The 15458-nt window shown below is 42.6% G+C and overlaps 1 protein-coding gene across 35 annotated transcripts in view; it reads left to right on the top strand.

Moving 5' to 3' along the window:
- DLG2 (discs large MAGUK scaffold protein 2) overlaps positions 1–15458 on the top strand; it is a 2231561-nt gene that overhangs the window by 2208650 nt on the left and 7453 nt on the right. For all 35 annotated transcript variants that reach the window (XM_043918879.1, XM_043918871.1, XM_043918860.1 and 32 more), the window contains 4 exons: positions 2140–2190; positions 3146–3247; positions 6752–6924; positions 9249–9358. In XM_043918879.1, coding sequence (XP_043774814.1) covers positions 2140–2190; positions 3146–3247; positions 6752–6924; positions 9249–9358 — 436 coding nt within the window. The remainder of the gene's footprint in view (positions 1–2139; positions 2191–3145; positions 3248–6751; positions 6925–9248; positions 9359–15458) is intronic.

Below are 15458 nucleotides of genomic sequence, written 5' to 3'. Positions count from 1 at the left end.
GATAACTGTGGTATGGGGCGCCCAGTCTGGTGCAGAGACATAAGTATCACTTGATATTTATTCTTTTTTTTGCATTTAAAAAGTTTGCAATTTTTTTCAAGTATTTCTGTAACTGACACGTATTGTAATTATCTAAAGCCCTGAAAGAGAAATTAAATTCAACTGTAAATGTGGAAAAGTAGCTCCATAGCATATTCTGTCACCTGATATTTAAAACCTGTTATCCCATGGGCAGGAGTCCCCTCTCACATATTAATCATTCAGGGAGATATCTCCTGAAAGTTAGTATGACATTACAGTGTTGGTCTGCCATGCTTCTATCTCTAAAGCTATGCTTTTTTTTTCCCCAACCATTTTTACACTTATCCTCTGAATTCATATGTCCTCTGCACATGTCAACCTTTAGATAACTAGAGCTTAGCAATCATTCCCCTTTATTACTTTTTGACCCAGCTTCTGTAAATTTCAGTTGATTCATTTTTTAAAAGGGGATCTTTTTTTTTTTTCTGAATTAAAAAAAAAACAAACATGAATCTGATTCCTCACATACCAAACCCCTGCCCCGATGTGGGAAGCTTCCCTGAACACTGTCTGGAGCAGTCATGGGTAGGTTCCACTTAGAGGAAGCACCCGTGCCCCTTCTCCGTGACTTTAGGAGGTAGCCCAGCCATGCCATTCTAAGAGTGGGCCCTGCTCAAGGGTGAGGCGAGACGATGTGGGCCATTTCCCACCCCAGGGAAGACATCCGCATTCACTGCTTTAGCCATATACCGCCTAATTTCCCTGGATCAGTCTCGTCATTATCAAACCTGCCTGTAAAACTGACTCCTTTCATGAAATTGATTCATCCTCCAGAGGCCGTGGCTTCTGAAGCAGCAGCACACGGTTCTGACCTGACTCTGGAAGGTTCAGGGGCTCTGAGGAGATGGAGCAGTGAGACCCAGTGCCCTTTGGTTTCAGGAGAAACTACCTCTTAGGACACACCTTGGCGCTTCCCAGGTGGCCCTAGTGGTAAAGAACACACCTGCCAATGCAAGAGACTCAGGTTCGATCCCTGGGTCAGGAAGATCCCCTGGAGGAGGGCATGGCAACCCACTCCAGTAATTCTTGCCTGGAGGATCCCCATGGACAGAGGAACCTGGCGGGGTACAAGCCCATGGGGTCACACAGAGTCAGACACGACTGAAGCGACTTAGCACACACATGTGAGACTTCTCCTCTATAGGACAGCATAGAAAAAGCCCTTTTCAAAACTTAAACTATTTCCCCACCAAAGATAGTCAGTTCTAGGTCTAATGCAAATGAAAGTGTGGAGCCTTCTGAGCCGGCAGCTGAATCAGACAAATCTCATGCCTAGTTCAACTGGGCAAAATTAATGATTAGGGGGAAAAAAATTGCCAAAAACCAGTTTACTTTCCATGGTTGTATGTTGACTTAAGGCTCACCGTTAAACAGAAGGCTTACAGCAAATGACACTGGAAGGGTGGAAACTTATACTCCATGGTCTGCCTTACTTTTCAAAGTTTCAAGGCTAGATTTAGCAGCGATTAGAACAAGTGATATAGGGCCCTCCTCAGTTTTTTGTCTTCTTAACTGACCCAGGATTTTCTTGATGAATTAACATTAAAGTCTTCAGAGCCTTGGAGTATATAGGCTGGTGAAGTTTTTGTCTCACAAATGAAATGAGCAGACACTTGCTTTTGATCAGGGTGTTTCTTTGGGAAATAAAATGGAAGATGGAAGGTCCAAAAATTCTGGTAATGTAGCAGCGAACTATTGGGTGGAACCTCTCCTTGAACTCAAGGGGTTCCTTTTAAGTAGGAACATGGGGCGTGCAGCCGTAGCGCTGCGGTCCTCAGTGTCCGATGTAAGGTGGTCTCTTACATCACTGACCTGCTGAACTGCAGAAGGCCAGCCTCCTGTCGTTCCTCAGACTCACGACCAGCGACCCCCTGCCTCTGTCACGGCACTAAACAGTTCTGTGAGGGTGAAGGGATGTGGGGACTGGTTGAGGAGCGAGAGAGCAAGGGAAGTTAGCCCTGAACTGGGTCTGTTTCCTGGGTTGCAGAGCAGGGCTTGTAGCTGTGGTTTGTGACTGGTTGTTAGTCCACTGTAATTTTTCCTTTTTTCTCTTCTCAGGAGGGCAAGAAGATTTCATTCTTTCTTATGAGCCTGTCACAAGGCAGGAAAGTAAGTTTCTTAGCATGCTCTGGTTTCTGATTTCCAGGCCATAACAGGCGACCCCATTTCAGGAGGGAATGAGTGAAGGACTAAGGAAAATAAACTGCTTAATAGGCAGCAGTTCCCAGGCCAGACCCTGCTCTTTCTTTGGCCCTGTGGCCAAGCAGACACCTTCCCTGCAGAGTGTGGGCAGCGACAGCTCCCAGGAGGATGGAGCTGCCCTCTGGAAGAATGATCCTTAATAGGAAGGAGCACATCCAAATCATAAAGAGCACCACCAACAGGATCGATGGGTAAAATCCCCCTGCAGGTTGATGTCCACTTAGTATTGAGGGCTTTCTAGCAGGGCTTCTGAGAGAGAAGCCTCCTTCTGGGCTGCTCCAGAAGCCTGGGAGGAATTTATACAGAGGCTTATGGCTATTGACAAAGATCACAGAGAAAATTCAGGCATCAGAGGAGAAATTGTACCAAATGAACTTTTGAGTTCCTTGTAGCCCCATGATTACAAAGGAATTGGGAAAATCCAAGCAGAGAATGGAGAGTATTTTGAACTAAGGAAAAGAACGTATAAAAACCTAAGATGTCATTACTACTAATGATGACTTTTGAAGTCGTTGCCTAAACAATGGTAAAAGAGCTACTTTGGAATCTTTTTTTCCTCCCACTCAATTGACTAAACGCGGTAGCTGTTTTGACTGTTGTGTAGGCATACGTGAAGAGTAAGCAAAACGTCTCCAAATTTTTTTTTTTTCATTGTCACTGCAGTTGCTTTTCCCTGTTAGTAAATTCTAGAAAGTAGACTCGGCCAACACACTCGGTGTTAAAGCATCAGTTTCCTATGCAGGGCTCTCTGGGCAATTTATCCACCAAAGTAACAGTCTCAGTAGTTCTTAGCGTTCAGCAAGTTTGCCCTAAGTTTCCCAAGTCGAACTCCTCATCTGCATCTTCCTTTCCCTCTCTGCAGTAAACTATACCCGACCAGTGATTATTCTGGGCCCCATGAAGGATCGGATCAATGATGACTTGATATCTGAATTTCCTGACAAATTTGGCTCCTGTGTGCCTCGTAAGTATCATTTATCTTTCCTCTCGAAATAAAGCGTGGCTCTTTTTGAGACGGTAAAATGTAACTCCGTTTTTCCAGTAGTCTCCAGTGATTCAAATACCGTCAGTCACCTATTATCTGAGCATCTCATTTCATTTCTCTGCCAAATACATTCCATCTATGCTGCCATGTGTTATTCTCTGTTTAGTGAGTAAATGATGTGGTACCCGAGAGGGCAGGACGAGTTTTCTTTGTAACTCCCGTGGTATTTGAGATAGCATAGGATTATTGATAGGCCTCCGTATTTTCTTGTAGATTGATGAAATGTCACTGAAACCTCTTTTCCCATAGAATCATGCTACAAAGCAAGTTTGTTTGTCCAATGCACAGCAAGCCAAATGCTGAGATGCAAGGTTTACAACAGAGAAAGGGTTTGTTTATTCACGAGACTGCCAATTAAAGAGGTTAGAGAAGAAATCTCAGACTCACCTCCCCGAAGCCAGGGGCTGGGGATATTTATGGGATGAAGGAGCAGGGTGGTCTGAGGTGTGGGGAGTGTGGGGAAGGATGATTGAAAACACGAAGGTACGGTATTTCTCATTCTGTGCAGGTGCAGGTAAGCTGCAGGCTTCATCATGGGAAGCAGGTTCAGAAAATGTCAGCATTAGCATGTTCTGAGGGTGGGTTTGGGGCCGTCTGATGTCCAAAGGTCACCAGGTAGACACTGGCACTTGTCCAGTTGGAGGGTCGGTGGTCTTAACCACTTTTAACCACCTCAAGCTCAAACTGGACACAGCTGACTCTGAGTTCCTAAAAAACAACTCGGGCAAACACATCGCTGAGTCTATGTGATGCTTGAAAGATATGCACTTTTTTTTTTTTTTTTTTTTGGTAGCAACAAAGTTATCCGTGAAGGCAGTTTACAGGCTTAATGGATCTAGCTAATGATCACTCTTAGTTTCAGTAAGAGAGATCTGAGACAATGCCATCTGTTAAACTCATTTCAGGATGACTTAGGGCTGTGTGTCAATCAAAACAAAATACCCTTTCTTTTCCCAAGAGTTTTCACAGCCTCAGGTGTTGTGTTGGAAGGAAGAAGACAAGAAAGAATATAAAGTTTTTACCCACCTGCCGGCCACTGCAGACTTGAATCTGCTTTCTTGTCCTTATGGACAGCCATCAGGCCCCCCGGCCCCTCTGGCGTGCTCGGGACGGCCGTCAGGCCCCCCGGCCCCTCTGGCGCGCTCGGGACAGCCAGCCCTGCAGAGTCTGTCTGCTCCCCTTCCTGCTGCTCCCCGCTCATCACCTCTGTCCCTGCTCCAGCCGTGCACTTGAAAATGCTAGAGGCTTTCTGTGTATGTAAACCCACCAGGAAATTTTAATTTATTAGACCACTGAGCTCTTAAATCTGATCTCAGCAGATATTTCTTTCTCACTCATTTTTTAAGCTCTTTGCTCCAAAGCGTCTCTTACATTTCAGGACTGCAAATGTCTGCTGGAACACAGGAGAACAGCAGGGATCGCACATGTGCAGTGCACGGGCGGGGGAACCAGGACGAGTGTGCTGCCTTGTGAAACGGTCCCCAGCAAGGGTCTTGCCACAGCACCTAACCTGAGAGAGACTCCAGACAGAAACCCTAGTCCATTTGCAGCCCCCAGCTTGTTCCGCCACTATTGAAAGAAAAAAAAAAAAGAAATTCCTTTAGCACCATTTCACTACCTCTCCACCTTGCATCATCATCTTTCTCTTTTTTAACTATTGGCACTGTTTTATGAAAATCAATATATGTTCATTGTACAAAACTTGGAAAATGCTAAAAAGTTAAACAAGAAAATTAAAAATATACAGAAAATCTCAAAAGATACCCAGAGATAACATCCCTGCTAATATTTTCATAGATTTCTACCTATTCTTTCTTTTCATGCATTTTCTCCTATGATTGGGTATATATCAAGTATAAACTTTTCTTGCTTAATATTGTTTAAATTTTATATAACTATTTTAAATGTATATTATGTGATAATTCGTCCTTTCTCATTTAAGGTTTTTTTGGGTTTCTCTACTTCTTAATATTCTGAGTTATAACTCAAATAAAATTATAATTTATATGTTATAATTATTTATAATTTATAAATTAGTACAATGAACATCTTTAAGGATAAAACTTTATCTGAAATGTTGATCATTTTTAACGATGGACTTCTAGGAAGTCTGGGTTAAAGATAGAAAATATAGTTTTAATGCTAATAATAAGTCAGTATATCCAGAACAATATTTCACTTATAATCAATATAAAAATTATTGAGATATCTTATAATTCTTGGTGGTCAGTCTTGGAAATCCAGTGTGTGTTTTACACATATGGACCAGCCCCCTTTTAAATGCTCTTGAATGTGGTTACAGATGTCCACAGTGAGCAGCACAGGTGTGGAAGGTCTTACTCCCTCCTGTGTGCTTTTCTGTTAAATACAGTTTTTAAGGGTTACTTTCCATTTACAGTTATTACAGAGTTATTGTCTGTATTCCCGACGTTGTACAATACATCCCTGAACCTGTCTTACACCCAGTGGTTTGTATCTCCCACTCCCAACCCCTATATTGCCCGTCCCCTCCATAACCACTAGCTTGCCCTCTGTATCTGTGAGTCTGCTGCTTCTTTGTTTTATTCACTAGCTTGTTGTATTTTTTAGGTTCCACACATGAGTGATGCCATATTTTATTTTATTTATTTTAACATTTTTTTGATTTATAATGTTACATTATTTTCTCTTCTCTTCTTACCAAGAAGTTTAACCAATTCTAACTGTGATTAGAGTTGATTGATTTTAGTCCCTTCTTAACTGTGGTGATATCATTTTACATCTTTTAAAGTCCCTGAATATATTTACACTATATGTCCATTTTTTAATTTTATATGAGATTTTTTTTACTTCTTTGCTTGTCCCATAGTCTTTTATCACATGCTAGACATTGTGATGCTACATTATTAATCATTTGGGTTTTGTTATCAATCTTTCTTTATAGAGTATTAAGTTTTTGTTTCAGCAGGCAATAATTTACTGACAAGTCAGCTTCTTTGAGTTTTTACTTGGTTTTAGACATTGTGAAGGTGGGTCTAGAGTAAGTCGAGAGTAACCTCATAAAATGCAACCATTCTGGGGTCTCAACCTAACGCACAGCCAATCTGAACTTCAGGGTCTCCTAGAACTCCATGACCTCTAGACTCTCCATTTGGAAATGAAAATGGAGTAAATGCTGAGTCCCTTCATGTGTTTCTCCCAAGTATTACAGCCCAGCACTGCCTATTGTCCAATGCCTGAAAATGTGTTTCCATACATTTTGTCTAGTTTTATAGTTCTTCACAGTGGAGGGCTAAGCCTGGTACCTGCTACTATGTCATGGTCCTCCAGAGTACACACTTTTATATCTATGTTGAGGGTGTGTGGTAAAAAAAAAAAATAGGTATAACAGAAGTTTATGAATATAAAGTTACCTTATGTTCATCTTTTTTCATCTTTAAAAAGATACTACGAGGCCAAAGCGTGACTACGAGGTGGATGGCAGAGACTATCACTTTGTCATTTCCAGAGAACAAATGGAGAAAGACATCCAAGAGCACAAGTTTATAGAAGCCGGCCAGTACAATGACAACTTATATGGAACCAGCGTGCAGTCTGTGAGATTTGTAGCAGAAAGGGTATGTTCTCCAGTCATCTTACATCTACCCTGAAGAAGGTACCCAGGTGGCAAACTGCATTTTTTTTTCTGGTCATTACTCTTCCCTGATTTCAGTTGTAAATTTTGATTCAGTATTCCTTTTAAGACCTCTGAGCAGAGAATCTCTTTAGAGCAAGGTCATTAATCTTTGTTCTAATCTCAATAAATATGCTGACTGACCTGGCAGCGGAGAGGAGGAAAGGGGGCTTATAAACCTAAAGACAATTAACAGCTTGAAGTTTATGGAAATTCACTTTGTCCTTGACTCACTCTTCTTTGGCCCCAATAACTGAATTTGTTCTAAAAACTTGGTCACTTTCGGTTGTTTAGATCAGAATCCTCAGTTCTTTTTGTTAGTAGGAGTTTACTTTTTATTTCCCTGAAAACTTGAGATTCTTTTGGTGGAAGGGTAAACAGATGAGGAGGACTGCCTAGCCTGTTGCTGGCAGATATTCTAACTTAGAGGAGGTATAGATGAAATTGTGTGTGAAAGACGCTCAGTCGTGACCAACTCTTTGCAATCCCATGGACTGTAGCCTGCCAGGCCCCTCTGCCCATGGAATTCTCCAGGCAAGAATACTGGAGTGGGTTGCCAGTTCCTTCTCCAGAGGATCTTCCCTACCCAGGGATCGAACCCAAGTCTCCTGCATTGCAGGCAGATGAAATTATCCTGCTGATAATTTCAAGGGCATGGACATGAGAAGACTGTATAAGGGCAAATAGAATAGGAAGACACTGGAGATCTGCCGCAAGAAAGATCCTAATCACCTGTGAACACCAAGGACCAATTTCACAGAAGAAGAAGAAAAAAAGTTAAGAGCCCATTGTGTATTTGTTATATAAGTAATATTTGTTGGGTTGATTTGATTTGACACAACTTCCCCCCACTCCTGCTTTTAAGGTTTTAGTTAAAAAATTTAAATGAGAAATGTTTATGTCTCTCCGAGAATACAGTAAGAAGGTGGGTCAAGTTTCTTCTCTCCGGGATGCCAGCTTCTTTGAGCAATATCACACTGTTTCAAATCACTTTTCTGGATAATTGCATCTGTTCTCCTCCTTGAACATGTAGACACAGCCTTTGTTATCTCAAGCCGTTCTGACCAGTGAATACTCAGACTTCATTCAGACATTCTATTTAACTGCCACATTTCACAGATAGCAAACTTGGAATATAATAAGTAATAAAAACTTGAGTCATCTTAGTCTGTTTCTGCTTTAAAAGCTCAAGTATTCGCTGGCCTCTCTTTATTTTTACGTGGATATTATGGATGAGCCTGTACTCCCCTTTGTTGATTTAGGACTGTTTCTATCTGCATAGTATGCTTTTCTCTTCTTTGTAAAGTTCTTTGGGCCTCAGGGTAATGAAGCCATTTCCCTCCAGGAGGTAGAACATAATGTGTGGCAAAAGTGTCTAGTCTCCAGAAATACTTTGTAAAGCAGTTCCTTGCTCTGAGCACTCATTGCAGAGGAAGCCAAGTTAAATGAGGCATGCTATAATGTAATAGGGTCTTTATTTGTTAACAAACAAAAAATTTACATACACCATGCAAACCTCTCTCCCCACAGTTAAGATTAAATACTTAAGGTCACTCTCTGTCCTTGCTCTATACTAGACTGAGCATATTAAAGGCAGGATACATAGAAACACTCAGCAAATATTTATAAAATTGTTCTAAACTCGTGGTTACCATTCCTCCAGATTTAACACTGGCCAGGGTGAGACAAGGAGGTATTCATTTATTCCAGCCAACAAGACTTGGGTTTGCGTATTAGCACTGAGACTTGGGCGAGTGACTGCTATATGTACGGCTGACGCAAGTGCTGGGCAAGTTAGTATTTTTAAGCCTTGGCCTTCTCTTCTGTAAAATGCAGCTTACAGTTCATATCTCATAGGTAGGGAATTTCTTCTTTGACAAGTTGGGAATTTCTTTTTGACAACTGTCTCCAGAGATGGTTTATGAGGGTTTCATGAGAATGGATTCAGTCACGTTATATATGGCTTCATGGCTTCCTTGTGCAAAGCATCAGGTATTTATTTAAGGAAATAAAGTTAGCTGAGATAACACTAGTGAAATGTCTGCTCCACTGGCTGACACTTAGTAAAGGAGTAAGAAATATATTACTGCAAACATTTGGTGATGACCTGAATACCAACTTTTATTTATGCTTTGCAACAATTCTTTTCAAAATTTGAAATCTAGTATCTTTTACCTCCCTCTAACATATACTTACTTTTTTTTCTTTTCCTGTGATTATGATCATTCTACCTGGATTAACGCCATATTTTTCTTTTCCTTCTCCCAGGGCAAACACTGTATACTTGACGTATCAGGAAATGCTATCAAGCGGTTACAAGTGGCCCAGCTGTATCCCATTGCCATCTTCATTAAACCCAAGTCTCTGGAACCTCTGATGTAAGTGTTGGGCAGCGGCGGCCTTCATCCAGCCTCTTGTTCCATACAACAGAGCAAACTACTAACAGCTCTTTGCCATAAATGCTCACAAGTGGAAATTGCCGTTGTTGATTTCTTTAAGCATTCCGTTTTTTAATGATAGATGAAAGTTCTTTTGAACCACTAGAGACACAATGTCAGTAATTCCTGAAAATGTCTTCACTAATGTTTCTTGATTTTTATTTTCATTTCACAAGTTGTTTTTATTTGTGTGTGACTTCTTCATTTTGTCTCCTTGTTTTGAAAGTAGGTTGGTTTGTTTTTATTTTGTCTTGCTTTGCTTTCCAAATGATAGGAAGCAATCATCTTTAAGTTGTCTCTTACTTCGGAGAGCAATTCCACTGGTAAATCTTTTTAAATGTGTGAGTTTTCATAGCAGGAGCAGACAACATTTCAAACTCTTTCCATCGGCGTTTCACATTGTTATGCCATAGAATTCTTGTGTTCCGTAATTAAAACCTCATGTACGTGGACCACTAGCATTATAAGGAGTTTTATTAATGGCCTAGCTGTAAAACACCTACAGTCGTAACCAATTGCTCCAGACCGTTGCATGTTTTTGAACAGGGAGAAAAATACATGACCCAGGCTTTTTTATTCTTTTTATTTATTTTATTTTAATAATCTTATTTTATTTTTCTCTATGACGGGTCTTTGTGGCTGTGCAGGCTTTTCGCTAGTTGTGCGAGCAGGGGCTACTCTCTAGCTGCAGTGCGCGGGCTTCTCACTGCAGTGGCTTCACTTGTTGCAGAGCGTGGTTCTAGGCCGAGCGGGCTTCAGTCGTTGCAGTTCCCGGGCTCTGGAGCACAGGGTCAGTGGTCGTGGCTCACGGGCTTAGTTGCTCCACCTGTGGGATCTTTCTGGGCCAGGGATGGAACTCCTGTCTCCTGTATTGGCAGGCGGATTCTTTACCAATGAAGCACCAGGGAAGCCCTATTCCTTTTATTTTTCAGAGGACTTGTTAAATATCATTCTTCAAAAACTGGGCAGATATTCATGATCTGGCTATAAAGGGACAATATTTGGGGGGATGCTTTGATAGAAATTGGGGGCTTTGTTTTGTACACCCTCCTATACAAAAGTGATGCCATAGTAGCCTTAAAGGTAGAAGAGCAGAAAGGCTAAGAGCGGGGTCCTGGAAATTGGTCAGGCTTGGTTCTGTTCCCTTGCCACTGTTCAGTTATGTGAGCTCCGGCAATTTTCTTGACCTCTGTAAGACTTAGTTCCTCAGCTCTAAACATTAATAATGCAGACCTCAGAGAGCCAGTGTAAAGAATAAACAAGATTTAAGTGTAAAGTTCTCTATACCATTTTTGGCATATAGTAACTACTTACCAGGGGCTTTCCAGATGGCACTAGGGGTAAGGAACCCGCCTGCCAATGCAGGAGACATAAGAGATGCAGGTTCAATCCCTGGGTCAGGAAGATCCCTGGAGGAAGGCATGGCAACCCACTCCAGTATTCTTGCTTGGAGAATCCCATGGACAGAGGAACCTGGCGGGCTGCAGTCCATGGGGTCACAAAGAGTCAGACACAACTGAAATGACTTAGCACAGCACACAGCCCAACCACCGACTAGTAGCTGTTATTACTATGAACGATTCCAAGTAACTTTATTGTAAAAAGAATGAAACTACTTTATCATTACAAAACAGGTGAACAGTGCCTTTCCCAAGAGGCCGCAAGAGATAACACCAGTGTCATTTTAAGAGCTTTGCCCAAATATGCCTCCGTTTGGGCCTCAAGGCATCAGAGCATTTGACAGGGTTCACAAGTGAACCATAAAGTACTGGAAAATAGTGTTTATGGAAAGACCAAAGAAAATGAAATCATTCATCCCAGAGGTGAAAGCAGTTACTTGTAAAGGATATCGACCTGTTGTTTAGCCCCTTCTCTGGGAGGAAGAAGCTATAGTAGCTGGAACTGCAGTCTAAGAGGATTAAGTTAAACATGTAGTCAATCTTTGGGGCAATTGCCAGATGTGTATCTTAAAAGCAGAATGGATTCCCATAAATAAGAGATGGACAAAAGTTCTTACCAGGATGAAAAAATAGAGTGAGGAGGTCAGTCTTAGTACCTTCTGCCCCATGAATTTAGGCATAAAATTATATCATAAAAAGCTCTGGGAACTTCCCTGGTGGTCCAGTGTCTAAGCCTCTGTGCTTCCAATGCTGGGGGCCTTGGTTCTATCCCCGGTCTGGGAACTAGATCCTACATGCCACAGTTAAGAATTTGCGTGGTACAACTAAAGATCCCACATGCTACAACTAAGACTCTGTGCAGCCAAGTATTTTTTTAAGAGAAAAATAAATAAGGGCTTTGCCCATAGTCAGCACATGGAAAAATATGTATCGATGATAAAATAATGGTTGTTGGCTTCCCAGTGGTGCCAGTGGTTAAGGACCCTCCTGCCAATGCAGGAGACATAAGAGACGTGGGTTCAGTTCCTGAGTCAGGAAGGTCCCCTGGAGGAGGGCATGGCAGCCCACTCCAGTGTTCTTGCCTGGAGAATCCTCATGGACAGAGGAGCCTGGTGGGCTACAGTGCATGGGGTTGCAAAGAGTGAACACTCGACTGAACCAACTTAGCACTCAGTAGTATCCCTGAGAGCATGTATTAAGTTCCTCCTCATGTAAGCTGCTGTGTTGAGCATTGAGCAACGTGCATTAAGCAGCCACACATTTCCCTACATAAAAGTGATTTATAATCTGAGAAGAGCCTCGTAAATATTATTAGTAATGCTAACATAAGAAGAAGAGAAATATGTCCCCCACCTCCTGGGAACAGCATCTTAAAGGCCCATTTCAGAAAGAGCAGAGTAAGTTTTCCCGTCACAAACAAGCAGTGGGCAAGTGGCTTCCCGGGGAAGGGAGGCCTGAGGGAGAAGAGCAGCTGCACGTTCGGTTCAGCGTGATACTCGGAACGTCCCCATCTGGTGCTCAGTGGGAGAAGGCCTGCTTCCTTCTCAACTACAAGACGGCTTATTTAATTTTGCCTTAGGGCCCTGTCACGGCCACTTATCACCAAGGAAAAGTAAACATGCTGCAGGCTGGACCCCACGAGACGGTGAATCTGGCATCATTTGCTGCAGCCGTTTGCATAGTGCAACACCAGGGGCATTCAGACCAATGGGATCGTATTAGGAAACGCTGGATGTTTACTTTCCAGTTCAGTCTTTCTGAGGGTTTTGCTTCAGGAGCAAAGCCGGCATGCACTGCCCCTTCCCCAGGGAGGGGTGAGTGCCAGGTCAGCTGGAACCACAGCCTGGCAGCTGCCACATTTGGGCACCAATACATCATCACACACATTGTCCTCATCAAACCACAGGACTTATTAGCACACACATAGCTGACTCTCCAGAGAAGCAGAAAATCAAGGGTGTGTACGAAAAAGGTGTTTTTTCACCTTGTACCACCATGTGACTTCTATCCCCCACCCCCTCCCCATGGCAATGAGTGGCTTTCCTATGTGTCTCCACCACGCCACCCAATATGCTTTTACCGTCTTTCTCCCTGTGTTTACTTCTGTCTTCAGCTGTACTGTAATTATGTTTATTTGTCTGTCCATTCATTGATTCACTTATTCATTCAACAAATTTAAGCATTGACCGAGATCCTTGTCACATGCTGGTGAACAAGCCACAGTCTCTGGCCTCAAAGAAGTGGCAGACTGGTTAGGTAGGCAAAACAACTTCATGTATTAGAGGATAAAAACCTAAATTCAAGGGACTTCCCTGGTGATCCAGTGGTTGGGAGTCCAGGCAGGCTTCCACTGCAAGTGTTGCAGGTTCAATTCCTGGAAGGGGAACTAGGATCCTTCATGACACACAGTGAGGCCAAAAAAAAAAATCAGTATTGCTACAATAAATGCAAAGGGAATTCAGAGAAAATAGGCCAGCATGGCCAGGGAAATCAAAGAAGGTCCAGAACTACATGATTTCTTGACTCCTGGAGCAAAACACTGTCTTTCTATGAGAAGTATCCTTTGGTTTAGCTCAGCATTTTCTGCCACCCAAGAATGACTGCCTCGCAAAGCTTCTAGGGTTAGTGCTGTTTGGGAAGAGAATTATAGATACCATTCCTCAGGCAAGATGAGTTTATTTCAGCAAGACTTCAGGGAATTCCCACTTCTATATATTGTAGCCATCAACATCAAGCCTATAGTCATGCTAATGTCTGACTTCAGTTCACTTTTGTGTGTTTCTAAATAGGGGTCTCTTTTGAAAGGACATCTTAGTGTAATGAAAAGTCTGTTTCACTAAAAATTAATTAGGGAAAAACAATAACTTTGAGTTCTTTCATGAAATTCACTCCTTTACCTTAAGCAAGTCGCTATACTACTTCTGCCCTCAGTTTCTTGCCCTGAAAAGGGAACTAAGACTACATGCTCCAGACCCAGTTCTCTGGCTTCCTAAAGTGACAGGAAAAGGCAGCAATGCCTTCAAAATTCTATCTGCACCTCTGATGCATCCCGATGGACCAACCAAAATGTCTTTGCTCTTGGCTGAACTTTTATCAGCCCAGTACAGTCACACTGGTATTCTTATAATGATCAGAGGCAATGATTATCAGTCTTTGAGTAATAAAATGTCTTTGATTAAGAAAGAATGAGAAGGTAAAATATTCTCATTTAAGAAATACAGTGTATTTTGTTGGCCAAAAAAAAAAATGTTAACACCTAGAAGACATGGAAGGATAAAGCTGCCCCAGGTTGGGAATCCATAGATTAGGTTACTCTCCATTTTCCTCCCTCCTCAATTTGTCCTTGAAACTTTGTTGGGTCTAAATAATCTTACAATGATTAAGCAGCACATACCTACAGTTAATGATACACCAGTGGTTGACAGACTAACAGAAAGAAAGGCAGAGAGCACCCGGTGTCATTACAGCCCATTTTCCTATCCACCGAAGAATTGATGCTTTCAAACTGTGATGGTGGAGAAGACTCTTGAGAGTCCCTTGGGACTGCAAGGAGATCCAACCAGTCCATCCTAAAGGAGATCACTCCTGAATATTCATTGGAAAGACTGATGCTGAAGCTGAAGCTCCAATACTTTTGCCACCTGATGAGAAGAGCCGACCCGTTGGAAAAGGCCTTGATGCTGGGAAAGACTGAAGGCAGGAGGAGAAGGGGACAGCAGAGGATGAGATGGTTGGATGGCATCACGGGCTTAATGGACATGGGTTTGAGTAAACTCTGGGAGTTGGTGATGGACAGGGAGGCCTGGCGTGCTGCAGTCGATGGGGTCACAAAGAGTTGGGTACAACTTAGCAACTGAACAGCAATTCCTATCCAAAGAAGAATAAAACAAAATAGGCGTTAGAGATTCCTTCTTGCCAGGCTCCTCTCTCCAGCTCACTATTTGATATGACTTGCTTAGAGTCTGTTTGAAATATTTTGGTCCCAGAGTTTTTGATTTTTCCATTCTCTGCATCTTTAATTCAAGCCATCTTTAGCAGTTCCTTGAAATTCCATTTGATAATAAAAACAGAGGAAGTCCAGGGCTCTTTGGCTATAGATATGCCTTACTGCTTTGCAGTTGAGCCTCTAGAGCTACAGAATCCTTTTTCAGCCTGAGAGGCACACATGTCTGAGTCGCCTGTCTCGTGTTCTAATTCGTTGGAAGACTGTCTCTGTTTCTCCACTCCACGTGTCTGCTGCCCACACTGAAGATGAACAGCAGCCCTTGGGGGGGGTGGGAAGGTCGAGAGATCAAAGCTTTCTATGGGGTCAGGACCTGAGAACAGTCGAGTCTTATTCTCTTAGATGGAATGAGCTCTGGAAAGCTGTGAAGTATCTTCCCTTCTCTCCACTTGCTCTCCTCCCCTCCCTCTGGCCACCCCGGAAGATTGTGTTCAATTCTACATCATGGACTCAATGGGCATGAGTTTGAGCAAACTCTGGGAGACGATGAAGGACAGGGAAGCCTGGCGTGCTGCAGTCCATGGGGTCGCGAAGAGCCGGACACAACTGAGCGACAGAACAACAACAACAACGTCCTGTATTTAAAAGAGGTTGAGACCGACGAGAACAAAATCTAAGGGCGGGTGACCAGGAAGGT

The sequence above is a fragment of the Cervus elaphus genome, chromosome 2 (assembly GCF_910594005.1).
Source record: "Cervus elaphus chromosome 2, mCerEla1.1, whole genome shotgun sequence".
NCBI classification, from domain to species: domain Eukaryota; kingdom Metazoa; phylum Chordata; class Mammalia; order Artiodactyla; family Cervidae; genus Cervus; species Cervus elaphus.
This window is presented reverse-complemented; position numbering and strand designations above follow the sequence as displayed.